The sequence below is a fragment of the Cryptomeria japonica genome, chromosome 5, assembly GCF_030272615.1.
Source record: "Cryptomeria japonica chromosome 5, Sugi_1.0, whole genome shotgun sequence".
NCBI lineage: Eukaryota > Viridiplantae > Streptophyta > Pinopsida > Cupressales > Cupressaceae > Cryptomeria > Cryptomeria japonica.
This window is the reverse complement of record NC_081409.1, coordinates 32,426,857-32,449,182: the sequence shown is the minus strand read 5'-3', so window position 1 is coordinate 32,449,182 and position 22,326 is coordinate 32,426,857. Positions and strand designations below refer to the sequence as shown.

The 22,326-nt window shown below is 40.8% G+C and overlaps 1 protein-coding gene across 9 annotated transcripts in view; it reads left to right on the top strand.

Moving 5' to 3' along the window:
- LOC131057390 (uncharacterized) overlaps positions 1–22,326 on the top strand; it is a 208,873-nt gene that overhangs the window by 147,212 nt on the left and 39,335 nt on the right. For 3 of the 9 annotated variants that reach the window (XM_059221072.1, XM_057991554.2, XM_059221074.1), the window contains exons 8-11: positions 2,270–2,380; positions 10,533–10,659; positions 10,877–10,998; positions 11,156–11,291. In XM_059221072.1, coding sequence (XP_059077055.1) covers positions 2,270–2,380; positions 10,533–10,659; positions 10,877–10,998; positions 11,156–11,291 — 496 coding nt within the window. Of the gene's footprint in view, positions 1–2,269; positions 2,381–10,532; positions 10,660–10,876; positions 10,999–11,135; positions 11,292–22,326 lie in introns of those variants that run through there. The other 6 variants (XM_057991555.2, XM_059221073.1, XM_059221075.1 and 3 more) reach the window with 4 other exon arrangements.

The window sequence follows — 22,326 nt, the reverse complement described above, 5'->3', positions numbered from 1 at the left end:
AATAGGGGGTAAAAAATGATATCTTCTCACTCCATGGCATTGCAAATGCTGAGCTTTGGGTTGCCTGGCAAATATTTTTGAAGCGTTTTGATGTTTTGAGGTAATGTTGGGCCTTTCCTTGGCAAAAACCAACAACGACCCTCTACTAGGTCTCTCATGTGGGTAGTCTGGATGGGGTCCCTGTTTGAGATGGGGTGTGGTGTGGTACACACAACAAAACCTTGGGGTGGTATTAGGACTTTTTTAAATGTAGTTTGTTACAATAGCTAGAAAAGACAAAACCAGTGCGGATCCCTTTAAGGAAAAGATAAAATACCCTTTATGGCATAAATTCCCTTGAGGAAAAGACAAAAAGGTTGCAACTTTAATCTTAAATTTAGGTAAGCACCTAGATTACCTCAAATCATCTTGAAGCACAGCATGCCCAACATTCTTCTCCTTTGCGGCATATTCTAGGAACGTTGAGATAACATTTTTGAGGTCCTTCCTTGGTGGCATAGGTGTAACCCTCAAGCTGTATTCCATGGATGCCAACTCAGCAGTAGATTCCTTAAAAGTTTTGTCCCACTTCAGCATGCAGTATTATTAGAAATTTAGAAACTCTTGACATCTTCCATTTCAATATGCCCCAGTTTGGTGTCCTCAACTATCTTCCAGCATAATGAAATCTTTGACTTTGGAAGAACACCTTTTGAAATCATATTTTATCTTTGCACCCTTGGCAAATTTTCAGTTTTTACATGCTGCTTTTTATCTTAAAAGAGGTGAACAAATTAATTTCAAAATTCTAAAAGAATTGCACTAATTTCGTGCCCACATTATGAGTCAAATCATTGTTGGATTATGTGCCAAAATATCCCTTTGGACTGATTAAATCTAATTCGTTTTATGCACTTTCAGAACTTTTGGACGCCTATGGATTTTTGAAAATTTTGGCATTCTTGGAATTTCGGGATTTGGTCTCTCATTAGGATTTTTAAAGATTTTGACAACTTTTGATTTTTGTAGATTTTGCAAATTTGGAATTCTGGAGATTTTGACAACTTTGGGTTTTTCTCTTATTTCAATTTTGAAAATCCCTACAAAGAAAATGCCCTGCAAAGAAAATTCTCTGAAAAATGAAAATTCCTTTGACTTAAGACTGCCTCATTGTAATTTATTGATTTCAGGACTTCTTCTAATGACTTGGCCTTCTGGGCTAACCAGACCTTAAAGGCAAGAACTCTCTCAAAAGCCCCCAAGGGGCAGAACTGGAAAACAACAAGCCAAAATGCGCAACACACCAAAAAGAAAAAAGACGAGGGGAGAAAGTGGGTCCCTATTTGGGTGTGACATGTGTGCAAGGCACAACACCAATTTCAATCTGAGAATTTAAAAGTAATTGCACATTTTACCAGTTCTATGCCTTTGTTTTTGCTTATTTTTATAATTTCTCATTTTCAAGAATTACATCATTTTTCTTGCAATTGGTTTTTATGCAAAGAATGTGTTAGATTAAAGCCAGAGTGATCTTCTTTAAGCTGTTCTTCCAATTCATTTTACTTTTCTTGTTTGAATGACATATCCATTACACCCTCATTCTCTAAATTGAAAATTTTGCTTTCCAAAGCTGTTATCTATGCCATTTTGGCATTTTGCATTGGGATAAAACCTCATTCCCTTCAAAACCTTGTTCCCTAGATGCTACTTGTTTAAATGAGTCATTCGTTTGGAAATTGTTTATACATGGAAGTGAACTTACTGTTTCCAATATTTTTTTTTATTCACAATTATGTTTACAAATTCCACTTCTAGATTTGCAATGTGATTTTGGATACAATGGTGTTTTCTTCTAATCAAATCACTTGACATTCTTACCTGTTTCTGATGCATTGCAACTGCATTTGTAAAATTTATGACATAATCTATTACAAATTTTAAACAAGGAGTGGATATGTTCATTGCTTTGAATTGTTTTTATATGCTCATTTTTTCCAGTTGGATTCGTAACGAATTGCATGAGCGCTTGAATCTTAATACTACAAGAGCTGACACTTCTGGCTTTCCTTAGTAATGTATAGCTTTAGGGACTTTAGTGTGGTCACTTTCAATTAGGATCTTTCTTTTTTCTTTAATTAAATTTTTGCTTTTTGTAAATAGTTAAACTGTTCCTCTCAAAATCGCAGTAGTTGATGCATTTGGTTTTGTACATTTTTAATAAGTCTTAGTTGCCAATGAATTGTTAGCCATTGCAGAGCTTAATAATTCTAGCATACATGTTTTTTTTCAGGCATCAGAAAGGCAGTTACCAATTTTTGTGGATGCGGAAAGACTGAGAGAAGGTTTGGATGAGTTGCTGAATGTGGCAACTTATGTTGTGTGCTCAGCAAATTTTCCTCAGGTAGGCACTTTGAAAGAGCTCCTGAAATTGGATGGTTTTAGTTGAGATTGGAATTTGAAATAACTTCCTTCTCTGTTTATGAATGTTGTTGAGGAGAACCAGTAATCAATTTATGTTTATATATGATTAGAACTTCTTTTGTGTTTTCCATTGTTTTGGCAATAACCATAGTGTTTGGTTATTGCATTATATCTGAAATAAAACTTAAGAGGATTCAAGAATTGTAGATAAAATTTCATTAGAATGTTATGTTTAAATTGACAAAGCAGCTATTTGATGACATCCAGGTTACTCCTATGCAATATGTGTGCATACAGAGTTGTTTACACATGGCCATATATATACTAATACACATAAATCTGTGTTAGTATTTTCAAATTTTGTGAATAATTAGTGTGTGTAATGTCCCCTTTTCCTAGTCAATATCAGTATTCAGAATCAGTCTATTTACAAGTCCTTGTAGGCTGATAGGAGGGATAGAGGACACTAGATTTGGTGATTATTCTCCTGTTTTAGATGGCACTTGTTAGGGGTCGATAACACATGTTAGTTTATAGTGGGGTTGGGTGGTTATGTTTGGTTATGTTTGAGTTGCCAAAAGGTTCCCGTGGGGTAGTTGGTAGTTAGTGACGGTTGGCAACTTGACCAACTGTGGAGTCTATATATGGTATGGATGGAACTAGGGCAAAAGTGGTATTGTACTGGCATATTTGAGAATTCAATAAAGATATCATTATTCTGTCATAGCTGTTTTGTTATTGTTATTCATGCTTTGATATATAGTAATGTTCTGTTACATGAATTGTTGGTACGTGTGGGATATCACTGTTTATCTGCGAGTTTACCAACCTCACCATAAGGACTAAACATTTTGGTGCCGTTGCCTCAACGAAACTGGACATAACTATGGCTGCAGGTGGAAGGAATTAATGGGCCGACCATTCAACCAACAATTGACTGTCGTAGACAGTGACACACAGGAAGAAAGTACCACAAAAGAGGCACGAGAGGATCAGTTGACGACAGACTTGGTAGAGTTTTGGGACGTGTCGGTCACGCAGTACGTGTAGAGGGAGGCTCAGGAGAGAGCCGTCTCTGAAGGCACGATACGTGGTGAACTCATCGTCAGCATTCCCGTCTTTGATCTGCTCGGAAGTATTCCAAGGTTGCTCGCCAGAAATCTAATTGCACTCCAAGACTGAAGGGAGGAAATTGTACGGGAACTCCGTCGACAACAAGTACTCCCAAGGTACGAAGAGCGGAACCGTAGGGAGGAAGAGGAAAGGGAGACAAGCTCACGTCGTACCCCTGGCACATAATGCCCCTACGATCAAACAAAGTGAAATGTACCACTACCACTGAAGGAGTAGACGAGGGAACTGTACGGAGATCTCTCCGCATAAAAGAACAGGCCGAGCGGAGACGGCGGCTAAGGGAAGTTGCTGACTCAAAGAGCCCCGAGGAAAATAGCAGAAGTCGGAGTGTGAGTCGGAGTCGTAGTCGGGAGAGACAAAGGTCGTGTACGTGGAAGGAGTTGGAGGAGTTGCTAGGAACCTGCCACTTCCAGACGTAGCGGAGGAAGATCTCGTCGACCAAGCCCCACAATCGACGTCAAGTGAAGAGGACTCCGGAGCCGAGTCGCAGAGCAACCTGTCAGAGTATTCTGAACAAGGAGAGAAGGCGGTACGGGATCTGCACGAAGGGATCGCCAATATTTTTCAAACGACATTATTTGGCATCAAGAATTTGTCCTTGTCAGAGTGAACCAAAATAGGAGGGTTAGATCTAGAAACCTCAGGAAGGAGGGACTATAGGAGCAATGGTGACCAAAGCCCTGCGGACAAGGGTCCAACCAGGTCAAAAGCGTACAGTACCTTCCAGACACATAATACCTTCCGAGCATATAATAACTTCCAAGCGCTACATAAAACCCTCTGGACAAAAACAATGGCACACACTCCAGAGAAATAGAAGCTTCCAAAGTTCATGGGCGACGGGTCGGAGGATCCCGTACGACATTGTAAGACATGTGTGACCATTTGGGAGGCAAATGGCCAGGATGACCGGGATTACTGGTTGAAGGCATTTCTAGCCACCCTGCGAGAAATAGCAATCAATTGGTATACGGACCTAGATGCCCAGTATAAAACATCATGGAACAATCTGAAGAAGGCTTTCCAATAGGAGTTCAAACTCCTACAGGATGACAATGAAATAGTGGTGGAAATTTACAATACCAAGCAAGAAAAAAGTGAAAGTGTGCAGGCCTATAACAAAAGGCTGAGGGAACTGCTCAACAAAATGGAGAACCAGTTGGCTGATCCCCTGAAGAAGAGATGGTTTGTTGAAGGATTGGTACCGTCTCTGAGATAGAAGATGAAGGTGGTCCTTCCGCCCTTGTATGACGAAGCATACAACCGCGCGATGGATATTGAGAGTGAAAATAAGACATCCCAAGGGAAGTACCAGGTGAGTGATGGTGATAGTACAGAGGAAGACAGTGATAGGGAATCCAAGACCGTACAAGCACTACAAAGGGATATGATGAGGATGATGAAAAAACTAAAGGCTGACAAAGAAAATGGCAAGGAAGGGAAGGAACTATGGTGCACCGACTGTAAGACAGAAGAGCACACTAAGGGGAGTTGCGCTCGAAAAGCCTTCTGTGACATCTGCCAAGTAATGGGACATTCCATTAAGGAATGCCCGTACAACTTGAAAGCACGAAGAACACAATTGCTCTATGCCCAACCCAACCAAGTCACACCGCCAGCGACACGTTTGAAGCCGGTAGCAAACTCGAATGCCTCCCCTGGAGGGTACCAAAACAACCGATGGGGTAACAAGAAGTCCAACAATAACACGCCGAGGAGTAGAATTCAGTACGACGCAAAAGAACGACCCATGATCCAATGCCGAAAATGCAATGAATGAAGTCACTTTGCGCGAGAGTGTCAAAATGGAGATGATGTAGGGAGTTTGCTATGCAAATGGTGCAATCCGAGGAATCACGAGGACATAGAGTGTCCAAAGAAAAAAGGGGTGAATATGCTGGAGGTAGAAGAACCGGAGGAAGGTGTACTGGCAATCACAAGATTGCAAAACAAGAAAGCCATGTATCTTGACCCTCACACGGAGAAGGAAAGAGTTCAGGAAGCCAAGGAAGACATTGAACGCGTGATGGCAGAAGAATGGAGGGCCTTGCATCCGGCTACCAATACCCCTGTCCTGTCGGGACCGGAAAAAACTATCATTAAAAAGATGTTATAGACCACTATACCCGTACGGGTATCCGACCTCCTACAGACCATGCCGCAGCTGAGGATGGCCCTGATAAATGAAGCCAGTGACATCACCGTCGACAAGGAACACCGAACGATGACAAAACCACCTAGTACGACACTCGTGAAGGAACCTGGTATGGACACCATAGACCCTATGCTGCTCACTGTAAGCATTGGACGAAAACCTGCTGTGGTGGAGATGGAGATAATGGGACAAAAGCTCACAAACACCATTGTGGATGGCAGGTCTGGAGTCAACGTGCTACTGGAAGAAACTTGGAGAGGTCTTGGCAAGCCTACCCTCTGGCCACCAACATTCCACCTCGTCGGTGCGAATCAGCATGGCATCAAACCCCTCGAGACTCTCATGGCACAAAAGGTGGCGATCGGGACACAACAATTCCTTCTGGACTTCGTAGTCATCCCACTAGAGAGAAAAGCATACAACGCCCTCTTGGGAAGGGGATGGATGATCATGGATAGAGCCAATCATAACTGGAAGAAGAATACACTCTCAATTGAGAGTGAAGGTCATAAGTATGTGATTGACCCGAGGAATCAGTTCGTCAGGGAAAAGCTTGCGTCGTTTGACTCCGACTCGGAGGACTCAAATAGATGGGAGTGGGGTTCCGAAGGAGACAGAGGAGGGAGGGAACCCAATGAGGAAGGAGTGCTGGAACTGGACGGATTCTTTGAAGATGGAACTAGTTCATTGGCCGGATTCTTCCATTGGCAGATGGAGGACTACGAGGTCTTCCAGCCGGAGTGTCACATGTTGCAAATATGCGAGATTGGGGAATCAAGTGGCGGTACGTAAGAGAAGTCATTTCCCTCGGAGTACGGTAGGTACCAGGAAAGGATGGCACGGTTGGATGACACACAAGCCCACCGGTTTGAATGAGACAAACCCATCAAGTACGAGGAAAGGGATGTGAAAAAAGTCAATCTAGGCAAGGACGAGGACCCGCAGGTGATACTCGTAGGGGATGACAAGGACGTCTTTGCCTAGACCTACAAGGACTTGAAGGGGGTACCACCGGAATTGTGTGTACATCACATATCCCTCGTACTAAGAGCCCAACCCGTACGGAGGAGACTGTACAGGATGAACAAGAACTACGCGGCCAAGGTGAATGAGGAAATCAACAAAATGTTGGAGGCTGGGATCATATTTAAAGTGGAAACAAGTGACTGGGTTTCCCCAATAGTCATTTCTCTCAAGAAGGAGGCTAATCAGATAAGGATATGCATAGACTTTAGGTACCTAAACGTAGTAACAATCAAAGATCCATTTCCAATCCAATTCATTGACAACATTCTGGAAGAAGTAGCTAGGCACGAATATACACATTTCTGGATGGGTTCTCGGGATACAATCAGATAAGTATTGCGGAAGAAGATAAGCTAAAGACAACATTCGTGGTGGAAGAGGGGGTGTACGCCTACAATTGCATGCCCTTTGGGCTATGTAATGCACCGACAACCTTCCAGAGAATAATTTTACACATATTTGACAAAATGTCCGTAGGAAATTTCAGGGCATTCTTGGATGACTGGTCGATTTTCAGTGATCAGGAAACCCATCTAAAGGCACTCAGAGAATGTATGGAGAGGTGTCGGAAAGCTAGGTTAGCTCTTAACCCAAAGAAGTGTAGGTTTATGGTACCGCAAGGAAAGCTCCTTGGTCACATTGTTTGTAAAGAAGGTCTGAAGATAGACCCAGATAAGATAGGAGTGATCGTCATCATGGAGAATTCGACGAATGTAACAGGGGTGAAGTCATTCTTAGGCCACATTGGCTACTATCGGAGATTTATCAAAGGCTTTGCACAAGTCTCCTAGTCCCTAGACAAGCTGACAAGGAAGGGAGAGCCGTTCGTATGGGGTACGGAGCAGGAAGGAGCCTTCAAGGAATTGAAAGATCGGCTGGTGAGTGCACCAATATTGGTGTACTCGGATTGTAATAAAGAGTTTCACGTACAGGTCGATGCCTCCAACTTCGCGATTGGTGCTACCCTGGCACAAGTAGGGACGCAAGGACTGGATCATTGCATTTTTTTCGCTAGCCGACTTTTGTCAAAGGTTGAACGAAACTGCAACACTACGGAGAGGGAGGCACTCGGGATGGTGTACACAGTGCAAAAGTTTCGCCACTACCTGTTAGCTACTCCGTTCACGTTTTACGTGGACCATCAGGCACTAATGTACTTGGTAAATAAACCAATTATCTAAGGTCAGGTAAGTAGATGGCTACTACTTTTGCAAGAATTCACCTTCACCATTATTGTGCGGCTAGGTAAGTCCCATGTGATAGTCGAGCAACTGTTAAGGATCAGGTTAGGAGAACTGGCCGAAGGGGTGAACGAGGACTTCCCCAATGCACACTTGTTCCAGATTGCAGTACTACCATCGTGGTATGAGAAGATCGGCCAGTCCCTCTCTACTTCCACATTCCCAAAGGAGATGTCCCCAGGGGAACGGTGGAAGCTGTTGGTGTTGGAAATAAGCCACACCCGGACCAATGATGGACTGGTCCAAGAGGGGCCAGTAGCTCAATGGTAGAGCACTCCAGCAGCGTATGGTAGAGCACTCTCAGAGCTAGGTTTCCTTCTATAAAGCCTAACCGCCTGAAGGAAGATCCGATTAAGATCAGATTGATATCTCCTTGAAAGTTTGTATTTTAAAATGACGAATGGAATCAGATTCGAAGATAGACTTGAAGGTGCCTCCAACTATGATTCATGGAAACTACGAATGATGTTGGTACTAAGGAAGAATGAGTTAAAAACAATATTAGAGAATCCTTCTAAAGCTGATGGAAAAGACGAACAGAGTCAGTGGGAAAAGAACAATATTAAAGCAATGGAGTTATTAGTAGATGGAGTAAAGAGTCATCTACTACCTATCATTACAAGGTTAGATTTTGCATATGACATGTTCAAAGCCTTGAAAGACATGTTTGAGATTAACAACACGAGCAGAATCCTCACACTTAAAAATCAACTTTCTAATATTAAAAATGAGTAAAGAAGAAATTATCACTTCATATTTTATGAGGATAACAGAATTAAGGAACCAACTCTCATCAATTGGTCACATTTATGATAATAAGGAGCTAACTATGATAACTCTAAATGGGCTCCCTATCTCATGGGAAAACTTTAGACAAGGAGTTAGTGCTCGATCCAAAGTTCCCAAATTTGACAGACTAAAAGCTGACTGCATTCAAGAAGAGTGTAACCTAATATCAAGAGGAATCATGAAACCCGTTGATGAAGATGTTCAAGTTCTAGTCTCTAGTTTGAAAAGGAAAAAGGACAAAAAGACATATGGTAATTGATCATTCAAGAAGCCTAGAGACTCCTCTAAAGTACAATGTTTCATATGTGACGAATATGGCCACATTGCAAGAACTTGTCCTCTCAAACTTAAACTACAATCGTCCCTTGCTGAAGTCAGAAATTCAGACGTATGTTCAGAAAAATATGTTCTCTAGAAGAAACTCAAGATACCTTGTGATTGAGAGGGAGCTTACTAATAAAGATTGAGCACTTCTGAGGTAAAATTGTAAATATTGATTATTATTATTAATACTAATAATTATTTTATGGGCCTTGTGTAAATCATAAGGAAGTGAGGACTTCCAAATGATTTCCACTTGTATTTTTTGAGGTTATTGGAAGGTGACGATCTTACAATAACTCAAGATTGTGGATAGAATCGCCAAGTGAGGCAATCCACGTAAGAGCTTGTCAATAGAATCGCCAACTAAGGCAATCCACACAGGAGCTCATGGATAGAATCATCGACTGAGGCAATCCACGTGAGAGCTCATGGATAGAATCGTCGACTGAGGCAATCCACGTGAGAGCTCATGGATAGAATCGCCGACTGAGGCAATCCACGTGAGAGCTCATGGATAGAATCGCCGACTGAGGCAATCCACACTAGAGCTTGTGGATAGAATCGCCGACTGAGGCAATCCACACAAGAGCTTATGGATAGAATCGCCGACAGAGGCAATCCACCCAAGAGTTTGTGAATAGGATCGCCGACAGAGGCAATTCACATCTTGAAACTATGGTTGCAAGATAAGCATCATACGATTTATGAATATTGCTCCCAATACCTTTTATCCTCCCTAGCTAAGAGGGAGTGTTGATGATTTATAGCTTTAGTCGGATAAAATTAAACGTTAAATTGGCCTTAAGGCCTTCAACATTTAATTATATATATCATTATGTTATTTATTATTATTATTATTAAATTGATTAAATGTATATCGATTAACAATAATATTGATAAACACCAATTAATATATATATACCGGGTTGCATATTATTTCGGGCGGCATATTATTATATTGGGATACATATGATATATCGGGTGGCAGTATATTAGTCACCGATAGTTATCGGTGTGTTAGTCTACACCTAGTTATCGGTTGTCAAGGCTAACACACCGGCACTGCTCATACATTTTTAGTGAATATATCTATGAAATGAAAAGAACTGAAGTTGACTCTGCAGAATAGATGTCTTCTTATTATCAGAACCCATTTATCCCATCTTTTCATTTATCATTACCATGGAACACATTTCTCCAAAATAAGTGGATCAAATACACAATATTTGAGTGAACACTGCATGATTGCAGCATAGGTCAACAATGGGAATTCCATTCACAGCCTGGATCATGAGCAGAGCAGGAAATGCAGAAAAACTCTTATTTAAATATCATTTTTTTGTTGACAATTTAGAATAAACGTCCAACAGTTATTTACTTATGCTTCCCAGTTCTATGCATGAAGAACTGAATGGAGATGTAAGCACCATTTAATTTGTTACTCTTTGATATGCTATTTACAGGCCTGGACGGAGGCACCGTCTATTGCAAGTGCACTTGTTGCCATCGCTCTAAAATTACCTCATCTCAAGTTTGTAATTGTCACTCTGGGTGAGGAAGGATGCATAATGCTTGAGAAAAACATGCAAGGTATCTTTTCACTGACCATACGAGTGTCTATGTTTGTATTAGTAGGATGCCTTGTGTGATGATTCAATAGTTTGTGCAATTAGTAACGTGTTGGAAAACAAATTATAGGGTATCAAAATCCTTAGTGAAGCATGGGCACTCTTATGATTTCATAAGATTGTTTTTGTACAAAAGATATTGCTGTCTTTATACATTTATTTGGTTCTCTTGGAATTAGTCAATCCGCTTCCAACAGGAAGCAGAGATGGTGAGAACATAGATGTAAACATTATGTTGGAGTCACTTCAGAAGAAAGGCAAAGAGATCAGTAGTATTTTACCAATTTCTGTTTCTTCAGAGGTAAGTGAAAAATTATTATATGTTAATCTAGCATTTGATCTCCTTTCAAGTAACTCAGTAAACTATTTATCAAATTTTAGGTACCGTGATAATTACTCTCTGCTTTTAATATATTTTACACACTGGCTTTCCCTCAGATTTTAGAATAAGTATGCAGGTAGGAAGTCTGAAAGCGCCTGGGATAGGGAGCGTCGCTGGAAGACTGCTTATAGGGACAGCTGAGGCCATCCCTCCTGCAGATCTTGTGGACACCACTGGAGCAGGGGATGGATTCATTGGCGCTGTCTTATATGGTGAGTAAGTTTTTCGAATAATAGGTGTTATGTAATATGGTGAGTTAAGTCTTTGAAGTTTCTAGATTCATTTCTGTCATCTAATATGGTGAGTAAAGATTTAGCATTCTCTACATTAAAGCTTTTCCAGGTCCGTCCTAGTTTAGGTCTCTATGAAAATAGTGAATTTTCATAACATATACTAAGTTGCCATTCAATTTCTCTTAAGCATTGCCTGTCAACTTTGGCATCAGTAATCTAAACAAAGAGTACATTGTTACGAGTTTCTGCCTATTTCCCTAGCATATTAGTAAAGATTTTTTGCTAATGTGATAGTAGCATTATATTTGCTCAGTCTTGACTTGACAAACCAAATGTATTTACTACAAGACTATGAATGTGATGTTGAAGCTCCAACATCCTAGTTCACCAGGATTTGATTGTTGGCATCATCATCTAATGCCTTCTACAAGATGACCAAGTCCTCATCATAAAACATTGTTTTCTCACGAATGGTGATCCATTCGTTCTGATTTTGGATCAATCCTATCAAAATCAATAGGCTGACATTTTTGATGCTGTCTAACATTATCAAGGCATAAGTCTCTGATATATTAGTATGCACATTATGCAGGGAAATCAAAGCATTTTGCAAGCTGCAATGGCAACAATAATTAACATTTAAATTAGTAACTTTGAATCTCAAATTTTCTTGAATCATAAGTAGATGTTGAGCCCTAGGTTTGTACCTCATAACCAAGCTTGCCAGCAAACCGAGCCTTGCCAATTGTAAGTGCATCTGGAAAATAGCATAACAAGAGCGAGACAAATGCAATATCCTCACAAATTATGAAACTATTTCATATGCATTCAAATACACCAAAATCTTTAAAATTTTGGATATGGTTTATGTTAAGTCTCATTATTGCCTTCTGAAAGACTTGTCTATCCATTATATGGATTGCACAATATGGAGTAGTTTAGATCAATTCCATCTATATTGTACAAAGCAGTTGGACAATACTGTAATGTATGTAGACGTTCAAATAATATGCTGTAGACAGTAGCATATTTGGGACTCCAATCTCAAGAAATTAATGGGACTGCTATTTTTACTCCTGTTGAAACTGGTCCTTCTGTTGCGTGAAATCACTCCTCATGATGGGGTCAAGGACCAAGGTTCATGATTTCCCATTCTATTTTGTTCCTGTGATTAAGTAGCAAGTAGAAAATTTGGCTACGATTTAGGAGTTGTTTATAGGTGGTCTTATGGGTTGGTGCTTTCAAAGCTATAAATCTTTTTCTAAATGTCACGCCCCTTTTTCAGAACTAATATAATTAATAATATTTTAATTTAGGTCCAATCACTCTATTTTCAAAAGGGCAACTTGAATATAATTAGAGGTTCTATGTAATGTTTAAATAAGTGTTTTTGAACACATTCAAAATGTGATCTGAAGGGGCCTTTAGATATACTTTCAAAGTATTTTCAAATATTTTGAGGGAAATTAAATTAAATAATAATAAATTAAATAGAGGGCTCAAAGTAGGCACCTATAAAAGAGAGCTCAAGGCTAACATCAAAGTATCTGGTTTTGTCATTTCATTATTCCTTTCATTTTGGAGATTGAAGCATTCAAGGATGAAAACCTTCATGGTTTTCCATGGTGGATTTAGGGATGAAAACCCTCATATCTATTGAGGTTATTCTATTCAAGGATTGCATTTGGGCTTATTGATTGTGATTGTTTGACTCATATGCAACCAAATTGTTGGGCTTCATCAGAATCAGTATTATTGGGAGGTTTCATGCAAATGTACAGCTGCACCATAATGGAAATCAGAATCGTTGAACAACTATTGCTTCTATTTTATATTATTTTCTGTTGAGTAGAAGATCATTCATTGCTACCCTATGTTGAATCACACCTTATTACTTTTAGTGCCGCATTAGAAATCTCAAGAGTTTCCAAAAGCTGCTGCAACCTCCTTTCTACTTGTAAGCTGCTGTACAAGTCATGGGCCATACAAGTATGCTGGAAAAACCATCGCAACTTTGTTAAGTAGTTTGGAATACTTGGTGTTTGTTGATAACGTTTGGAAAATGCTTGTTTTTTTTCTGTTATAATGGAATTTGTTGGTAATTAAGAATATTGAAAAATAATTTGTTATTGAGTTTAGCTGTTAATATTGTGCTACAGTATTAATTTGTTTTTTTGAATAAAGATATTTGTAAAAGATGCTCCAATATCAGTGTCGAAGAAGATTTAATATTGCATTTTTGTTGGTAGCATAAATGTAAATACTAAAGTACAAAAATCTATTAATATTTTGATTTTCAGCTGCTATAGGTTAGACTTGAGCATAATAGTTGTCATAGAGATTTATACCAGCTGTTAATGTGATTATCAACTATAGTGAGCTATCCTACTTGAATATTGTGGGGTGTAAGATGCAGATCTGCTGTTATAGTTGATTAATGTAATGTCACCTTTTTCGTCCTCCCTAGGCGCAGATGATTTATAGTAGGGTTAGCCTCTCATCAAGGTTCCCATAGGTTAATGTAGTGGACAGGGGACTGTTGACGTGTCTAAAATCGCATTGCTGCAAACTCCATACGGCCAACGCAGAATAGAATAAACTCGTTGAGTATCCTATCCTCTTTTGAGATAAGGAAATCCCTAATGCTTTTTTTCTATGTTTAATCAAAGGGGACAACCTCAAGGTTTCGTTTGTCAGGTCTTGACTGCGGGATTGCTCAGTGGTTTGATGTGTTTATGCTGTAAACACAAGGGAGACTTACGGTGAGATAGGCGATTGTTGGATGAGTTCCCCAAAACTTTAATGGTCTTGCTTATCAAATGGTTCGAGTTGGGTTGATACTGTCCTCAAAGGGACTGCAGATTCTCTTGATAAAAAAAGGGGAAAAAGGGAAGGATAGGGAGAGAGAGATACATAAAAATATAAATTTTAACTAAGATAGCAGATTCAGTAAACAGACGGACACCTCCAAATAACTAAATTAAGCATTACCAGTGATTTAAGCACAATACTTGCATCAATCTAGTGCGATCTTCAAAGGAAAGTAGGATTTTCATGCTATCAAATACAACATTAGAACTTTTACATTCATTCAATGAGCATTTAATAACCGAACTAAGCATGTGAAAGGTTCAGATTAACCATGCAGAAGGAAAGACAATCGGCCATCCCCTAATGGTATGAACAGTGAGGATTCTATCAGATGTCTACTTAGAAAATGCTATATGAAGGAAAGAAGCATAACTGAAAAATTCTAAATTAATGAAGGAGACCATGCACTCACAAGGAAACTTGAAAACAATCTTAACTTTGCATTAAATCCTGTAAATTTCGTCAAAGCTTTCGCAACAATCCAAGAACTTATTTTAAAGTGAGGGAAAACCAGTCCCTTAAATAGGCTTCAAAAATGGATGAATGGCCAAGATCTTATCTAAACAAGTGGCCTAGATTCATCCATAAAACATGGCTGCCCATACCCATAAATGGGAGGCAAATATCAACAACCACCCCAAAGGGAGTAATAACTACCCAAAAAGGTAATTAGAACATATCCAGAAATAATCCAAAAAGGTGCATTCATAAAGTTTTACATTTTAGTTGACTTGGAAGTCAAACATGACCTTTTGGCCAAAAAGTGCATTTTCAAGATTTAAAAGGAAAAAGCACTTTCTAGGAAAGCACTTTCTCTTTTCCATTTGTAGATTCCTTTTCCAAGAACTCATCTTCACTATGCAAATATTCCTGCCAAAGATCACGACTTGCCACACGCTCCTCACGAACATACTCTTGGAACCTGATGCATAATTGGAATAGCAGACTGAATGGAGGCATAGGAGGATGACGAATTTTATATTGCATGCCCTTGAGATATTGGTCCACATGCTTCAAACCATCCTTCCAGCTGGAACGATTACGCTCAAAGCACAACATGTCTGACTGGAATTGATCAGCAAAACTTAGGTCCTTAACGGAATAGGTGATCTTATCCGTCCCTAGTCTTTCTTCCCAGTCTGGTCGTATCACTTTATCGGACAGGGCATTTTGCCATTCCGAGACCATTGATCGGAGGATCATTTTGCCGAGTTCTTGCATGGTGTTCAGAAATGTCTCGAACGCATCGTGTTCTTTATCAATGATTTCTCTTGTGTCATTCTTCATGGTGATAGTCTAGTACCATTCCTTAAGAGTGTTGATGTTATGAGGATCTAGGATGGTGGGTAATGTAGGAATTTGTGCATGGGTCCAGAAGAGAGCTCTCATGAGGGGAAGGGTAGTGGCAGCCACTTCATGCATTCTAAGGGATTCCCTCTTTACCTCTAATAGCTAGACCAGGGTGGTCTCTCGATGGTGAGCCATCTCTTTACTTCGAGGATTCGTTCTCCCCTCCCTTTGATGCCTTGTATCCATTCCTTGACGGCCCTTGCAGTGTCCCGTACTCTTTCAAATTCTGTTGTGGTCCTCTGTGCCAATGCTGTTGAGGGAATGTGGGATTCGGAAGCATTGTGTAATGGTCTTAGGTGTTGATCGATGTATCCCTCGGCTTGCTCATCACGAGCTCGATACATGTCCTTTTCAGCTGTTATCTCTTCAAGTTGCTTGAGCATGTTCTGTACTGAATCCTTGAATTCCTCTTTTTCTTGCTCCTTAGTGGGTCGTCCAATGGGGACAGTCGTGATGCTATAATCTGCCATTGTAATCTGATCTGCTGGCTTGTCTACAGGCGTGGTGGCAATGTGAAGAGTGCGGTTCCTTTGATCATCTTTAGTCATTCTAGAATATGCCTTGGGCTTCTTCTTCCCCTTAGTTTTATCTTGGTCCATGCGTGAGAAGATGTCCTCCAAATCAATAGGTGGTTTGGTAGCGGCCTTGCGCTAAGCTCTGGCAATCAACCATTCTTGAGGTATTGTCTGGGTTGATGATATGGTTAAGTTTGCATTCTAATCTTTGATGTTTTCAATCGACTCATCACAGATTCACAACTGTTCTATTACCGGAGGGGTGGAGAAGGTGCTAAGTTCCTTGCTTGCAGCTGAATTTTCTCCTACTTCGCTGAACAATTGTCTGATGCCTTCGTGTGATGGTAGCTCTTCAGTCTTTTCAAGCTCGCGGGTCTCCTCTGTCTTTTGCTCTCCTTCAACGGTAGAGTCATCTTTGGCAGTGTTATGGAGCAGCAGTTCATGGCGACTCTGTTGGGTGGGTTCATGCACTTTGATCTCTTGGATGGATGGAATTTCTCCTTCCTCAATTTGGTTACCCGGCTCGGCTGGTTCAATAGCTATTAGCTCGGCTTTTAGCATGTTGGGTGCGGGAGGATCATCAGCTCCAAATGCATCGATGTCACTCTGGGAAGGAGGAGCAGGTATATAATCCAATTCTACTACATCGTCGGACGAACTGGGGTCCTTTGACGATGAAGTGACCTCTGGCCTCCTAATGGGAATCTTTTCCCTTCTTGTTCTCTTGGATGTTCGAGTTCCTCTACAAGCCTTAGCCTTCTTTCTCTTTTCAGGTTTCTCAATCTCTTCTCTGGGTGCACTGGAAGTTCCCTCATCTTCGGAAGACTGAGAATCGAGGCTGCCCATTAAGTGGTTAGTGAACTGGACTCCCTCATGAATTAGCCTTTCAATCTGCTGATGCAACCATAGGTTTGTATATCTTGATGGGGCTGCCATGACTGCCTCAAAATCAGTGATAGGGTCCTGCGACCAATCAACGCCTGGCAGAAGATGTCTCACTGCCTCAAATTCTCGGACTTGCAGACAATTCCCTGAATCCGTGAGTTGATCCGGGACCCAACGGTATTCAAAGAGTCGCATTTGCTGCACACTCAGCCTCGAATATTCACGCCTCTGGACCTCAGTCATCAGAGCAGTTTTTCCAATAATCTTCAATTGATTCCTTTGCTTTGTACCACCTGCCATAGGCTCTCTTTGCCAGATTATTGTGATCAAAGCATTTCCTTGGAAAATGCTCTTGTAGGCCATAGGAAGCCAACTCTGCGAAGGATTCCTCTGCTAGGGTGGGGGTCTTCAGATGGACATCCTGGTCGCCTATAATCATGGGGAACGCGAATCCAACCTGCTTGCTATCTCTGAGTAAGATGCCGGTCGGACGCGACTACCTTGCGACCTCCATAAGAACTATCTTGTCGGTTGGGTACTGTTGAAGTAGGAGAGGGGCACCATCAAAGCCCGCTATTCGGATATAGGAGAACCTTGGGAATTGGATGAACCAGGCTCCATATCTCTGTACCAGGATAGTAGCTTGCTCCAAGAGCCTTATGTGTAATCCTCCCTGCATTAGCCTGACCAGGCGCATTGTGAAGGCGTCATTGACGCGCTCATACTGGCCAATTGCATAAGCTGGGCTGTTCTTTTCTCCCTAAGCTATATTCTGATAGTGAAGCTGTGGGTAACAATCATATACCTTTACCTGACCGGGCCCATTCCCGATTTCACCTTTCATTATCAAACCTGGTAGTGGCTGGTTCTTGGCGAACATGTAGACCAAATAGGAGGTCATAGTGAAGTACTTTTTGCTCTCGAGTTCAATTAGCTGAGTGTGGATGTTGTCGCTTATAATCCGGGCCCAGTCAAACTTAGACTTCCCAGCGAAGACTTGCTCTGTGAAATAAAACATCCACTCTTGAAAGTAGTTGGATTTAGGAAGTCCCATAACCCGGCTGAGTAATGTGACCATATCCCCATGCTCATTGTGAAAGTCACTTCTTGGGGTCTTTTTCCCAATTATGGCACTTGGAGGCCTTCTCTCCTTGTACCACTCTTCGTTGATCAGTGTTCTGCATCTAGCCAGATTCATATCATATGCCCCCTGTGCTTCGTCTATAGTCGTGGTCGTGGGATTGTTTGGGAAGGGAATGTCGAATGCGTCGCCAATGGCCTCAGGAGTGAAGTTGGCGAGGGTCATTCTCGAGGAGCACTAATCTGGAATCTGGCTGATAATGCCGGGCAGCCGCTACCACTAACTCATAGTTTTGTATTGCTGGAGGAAATCCCGCCGCTTGGGCGATGCCGCTTTCCACCATCTGTCTGGGCTTGCCATATGTGTTAGGGGAGAAGACCCAATTCTTGAAGTCTTGGATATCGTTATGGCCTAGGTCGGTATCACCGACATTGTCCCAGACGCTTTGAACTTTTGACTCCCTCAATCCCCCTCTTTGATACTAATACTTCATCCTTTCAACTTTGCGTGGGATATCTGATTTGGATGCTCGCGATGTCTCGGCTGTAGCGGACGTTTTTGATGATTCCACCGCCGATATAGGCATTTATCCTGCACAGCCGGATGCGGATTACGGGGCGATATAAAAGAAGTAAGGCGGGTTAGATAGAGAATATGCTAGCATTCAAGGATTAATTCAAAATTTGGATTGGAAACAGTGAAACATTGCTAACTGAGAGCTTGATTGAACAAAACATTTATTCATGAAGCTTTTGATCGTGAAGTTATACTTAAGCATTTTCGGGATTAATTTTCAAAAGGGACAAAGCTCGAAAAATTCTCCTAAGTTTGAAAATGCAATTTCTGGTTAAATCTTAGGAGCAAATTCTAATTTCGACTGCTTTGCATGACGCCTCAATAATCAGAAAAAGGATGCAAATTTTGAAGATTTAAGTATTTTAATCAGTTTTGCACAGGCATGCATCCAATTTATAAATATTTCAGACGATCAAGAGAGACAAAGCGTACTTACCTGATGAAAATGGATGGCGAGAAATTGCCCGACTTGCTGTGCAAGAATGGACAGATAGTTTTGCAAATTTTGAATTCCAACAGTTATTTCTCTGATTGAAATTTTCGCGGCTGTGGCTGGAAAAGAATTTGCAATGTTGAGTTTTAAACTAGGCGATTTTACCTTTAGGCGAAATGACAATTTGAACTTGGACGCTTGGAAGGGTTTATGTCAACGTTTTACCTTGGATGCAAATTATGCTTTCTGGCTCCCCCTTCAAAACCCTATGCGATCCTCCCTCATGTGAACTTCAGTGGTATTGGGGGGGGGGGGTTACAGACTTTTAAACTTCACACTTCGTCTCCCGAATCGCAAACTTCGGATGCCTTTGCGTTATGAGGTTTACTGCACTTTCTACGCTGTGATCTTCAGAGGAATGGAGGATTTTACCAATTTTGAATTCCTCATTTTTGCCCTATGCGTCGCGATTTTGATATTGATCGCGAACTTCGAACCATTTGGAGTTTTCGCCAAAATTGACCGTTGCTTCTTCGCATCTATCCTCTAGCTCGCAACTTCGGTGGAATGGAGGATTTTGAAACCTAAACTGCGTTTTTACCTTGGAGAACTTCGGCGCTTTATCTTTTCGGACTTTTCAAACGTTTTGGCGATTTTCACACAAACTTTGGATCTTTGAACGTTTTTGCCAATTTTATGAATTCTCCCATTTTGCCCTTAGGGTCCGAAATTCGGCCCATAAGGCGATTTAAGCAACTTTAAACTTTTTGCAATTTTAGTCTTAGGGTCTGAAATTCGGCCCTTTGGGCGATTTTGCCAACTTAAGTGAAATTTCGGACCTTTGAATGCTTGTGCCAGTTTTTAATGAATTCTCCCATTTTGCCCTTAGGGTCCGAAATTCGGCCCATAAGGCGATTTTGGCAACTTTAAACTATTTGAAATTTTAATCTCAGGGTCCGAAATTCGGCCCATAAGGCGATTTTGGCAACTTTAAACTATTTGAAATTTTAATCTCAGGGTCCGAAATTCGGCCCTTTGGGCGATTTTGCCAACTTAAGTGAAATTTCGGACCTTTGAACGCTTTTGCTAGTTTTTTACGAATTTCGGACCTTTTGAGGTTTTTGGCAACTTTAAGTGTTTTTTGGACCCTTCGGCGATTTTGCCAATTTTCGGAGCTTTCAACGTTTTTGTCATTTTTTTTTGCGTTCTCTCATTTTAACCCCAGGGTTCGAGATTCGGCCCCTTGGGCGATTTTGTCAACTTTGGCATCTTGCAACGAAATTCGCTCGTCCTTCTCCGGTTGTCGAAAAATCGTCGTTCGTTCAAATCCCGTAAACTTCGTAAAAACAAACCTCATGTAATCTATCTCATCGCTCTTATGCGAAAAATGACAATTTTGTGTCGTCATGCGACCTTCAGACGTGCTGTTCTTTGCTTGGCGAGCTTCGCCAACCTCTATACTCTTACACCTATCCAGGGCGATTTCACAGTTTTGAACAATCTCTTGGTATTCGTGCTCGAGGGCTAGACTAGCCTAATGGAATCACTGGCTTCTTTTCTTTCAACATCATCACTTCACGGACTGGTTGCGGACTGGCTCGAAAGGACGCGAGACACTCTGCGCTAAACTCAATCGGGCAAAGACGAAAGGCTCAAAAAAAGGGAAGGGGGACCCTGTCGGCGACAGGGAGCGTGTGCAACGCACAACAGGGACCTATTCAAAGCGGGCAGGTGACTTTGGAGATGTTTATGAGGCATTTCTAGAGCTCAGAGCCAGTTTCCTATTTTTTAGGAAGGGCTCTTATTTTTTAGAGAAGGACTGCTAGTTCACCCAGAGCTTGTGCAGCATAGCAGGAGACCCTATGAGCATTTCTAGTTGTTTGAGGACTATCTCCTATTTTTTAGGGAGGTTCCTATTTTTTATACATAGATCGGTAGTTCACCTGTTGACCTTTTGAAGGTTGGAGAGATTGGCAGGGACCTAGAGGAGCAATTTCAGTTGATCAAAGCCAGTTTCCTATTTTTAGGAAGAATCCCAATTTTTTAGTGGATATTGGCAGTTGGCTCGCTACATCTAGACAACACCCCAGGTACTAGTGGCATCATCAAGTTTCAGTTGGAGGTAATCGGGTGTTGTTTCCAGAATAAATTTGGGATATTAAAGTTAATTTGGGATATTAAAGTAATAACTTTAGTTTGTTAGTTTAATTAAATAATGTGCATTTTAATAAAGTCATTTATATTATTATAATACTAAAGTGGTCTAATGGAGGGGACCACCTTGGGGTATGTGCTTCCTAGTAGGCACAAAGTTGTTTTTAAAAATATATTTTAATAAATTAAAAATGAATGCTTATGAAGGGGGGGTTCGAACCAAATTAGAGAGCATCCTTTGGAGCACATTAAAAAGAATATTACATAAGAAGGGTATGTGCAAGATGAGAAAAGCATAAAGAGACTTTGGAGTTGGATTTTGCTATTATTCATAGGTAATTTTTTTAGCTTTGCATCTCTGATTTTGGAGCTTTGGAGCAATGGTTTCAGTAGTTGGATTGTGGAGACGAAAACCTTCATAGTTTGAGGGCCTACAAAAGTGCAATACCTTCCAAGGGTTTGATTTATGGTATTTTTCAGTGTAATCAGCGAAGGGAAAACACACAAAATAGGTTGCAGCAGGGAAGAATCAGTAAATTATTGCAGATCCAGTCAGTCTTGGACATTTTATGAGCCTGGCAACCCATTTCCAGCCCAGCCGTGGCTGATGAGATTTGATTCAGGTCTGATATTGCAGATCAGACATTAGGGAAGCTGTCTATGTGAGGAAATTAGGCCCAACTATTAATTCATTGGCTGCTCCAATTAATAATCAGACCTTTACCTAAATGTACGGGTATGTAACTTCATTTGGGACCTGTCTTTCCTTGCATTTACGTTTCATTTAATTTATTTCTAGCATTATATTTTATTGTCATTCTCCATTGCATACTAAAACCAAAGAAACGGGACTCGGACTCGGCTCAGACTCGGCAAGGCCGTCTCGGACTCGGACTCGGGACTCCGCGTCAGACTCGGCTCTAGACTCGGTTGGACTCGGGAAAGTGAAAAACTCAAGAAATTTAGAGATTTTAAAAGATTTAAAACTTGTTTCAGGCACCCTTTATTGAATACACCTTAAAGACACAATAACATCATCAAACTCGGCTCATTTGCTTACATACACAAGTATACATCAATCACATAAGCATAAACGCAAATTGTAGCTGAAGGAAATAACAAACATAGATATATAAATATTGTCAAATT